At 32.1% G+C, this 1357-nt stretch overlaps 1 protein-coding gene across 1 annotated transcript in view; it reads left to right on the top strand.

Moving 5' to 3' along the window:
* LOC106106128 (equilibrative nucleoside transporter 2) overlaps positions 1–1357 on the top strand; it is a 26469-nt gene that overhangs the window by 19285 nt on the left and 5827 nt on the right. The window contains 1 exon segment of the mRNA XM_013286666.1: positions 1223–1355. Within this exon segment, the coding sequence (XP_013142120.1) occupies positions 1223–1355 (133 nt within the window).

Here is a 1357-nt window from a genome sequence, read left to right as displayed (position 1 = left end):
TAATAATTTCGTTAGTCGTAACAATAATAAAATCTTACTTCTTACTAATATCAACTAGCTCTTGCTCGCGACTTCGTCCGTATGAAATTAAATAGTAAAAAATAAATATGCCATTATTGCACACTGATAACGCAGCTTTTTAATAGTGAAAGAATTTTTGAAATCGGCCCAGTAGTTTTTGAGTTGTTTTAATACATACAGAAATACAAAAATACAAATCTTTCCTCTTTATAATATTAGCATAGATGAGAAAATTTAGATGGATAGATATTGGTTATTACATATATCCAGATCGATTTAACGAATCTTGTTGATTAACATGTACATTAATAAATACATTAATTAATAATTAATTTATTAATTGTTATTTTTTAATTCTGTACGGACGGTGTCGCTGGCTATAGCTAGTCTTTAATAATCTTTTCTTAGCTATAATTAACACAAATAACAATGGTTTATCGATTCTCGTGTTACAATTTAACAATACCAGTTATCGATACGCCGTCATGGGTTTTAATTAATTTTAGATGTTATATAGCAATAAGCTGCGGTTACTAATTACTTCGCGAATGGGAATTGTGCGGAAGTGACGTTGAAAATGACAGTTAAAAAAGGTTTATTCTATTTATATTTTATTTATCTTTAACCTTTATCTAGCACTTTTTGCTTTATGACCCCATCGTTTCGTCGCATAACATGTCCATACTATGCTAACCTTTTGCTTCTCAATTTCTCAATACGCTTAAGAGAATGACTTCAAATATTAGCTCATAGATGTGTATGGAAGAGTACATATATATACTAAGCCAACTCTTCGTAGTAACCTGTATATATATGTACTCTTCCATACACATCTAGCAGCTAATATCTGAAGTCATTATCTTAAGCATATTGAGAAATTGAGAAGCAAAAGGTTAGCGTGGTATGGACATGCTATGCGAGACAATGGGGACATAAACCAAAAAGTGTTAAGATTGAATGTGTATGGCTACAAAGGTAGAGGAAGACCGAAGAAAGTATGAATAGATTGTGTGAAAGAGGATATGCTTAAGAAAGGAGTGGATTCAGATAGAGATGTATGGAAGAGTAGCATATACTGCGCCGACCCTCTGTAAGGCGATAATAGCAAGTGGATGATGATTCTCTTAATCATATCCTCTTTCACACAATCCATGCATATTTAAATGTTTTAATTCTGTTATTTATATGTTCTCTTTTACAGGTATTGCCATGGATTTGGCTCCGCCAAAGGATAGATGGTACCTCATATACTTGACTCTAGTTTTACACGGACTGGGAACATTAACAGCTTGGAATATGTTCATCACAGCTATCGATTATTTTGATAAATATAAAT

This window comes from Papilio polytes, unplaced genomic scaffold (genome assembly GCF_000836215.1).
Source record: "Papilio polytes unplaced genomic scaffold, Ppol_1.0 DF822400.1, whole genome shotgun sequence".
NCBI classification, from domain to species: Eukaryota; Metazoa; Arthropoda; class Insecta; order Lepidoptera; family Papilionidae; genus Papilio; species Papilio polytes.
Note: the sequence above shows the minus strand (reverse complement) of the source record. Positions and strands in the feature narration are given on the sequence as shown.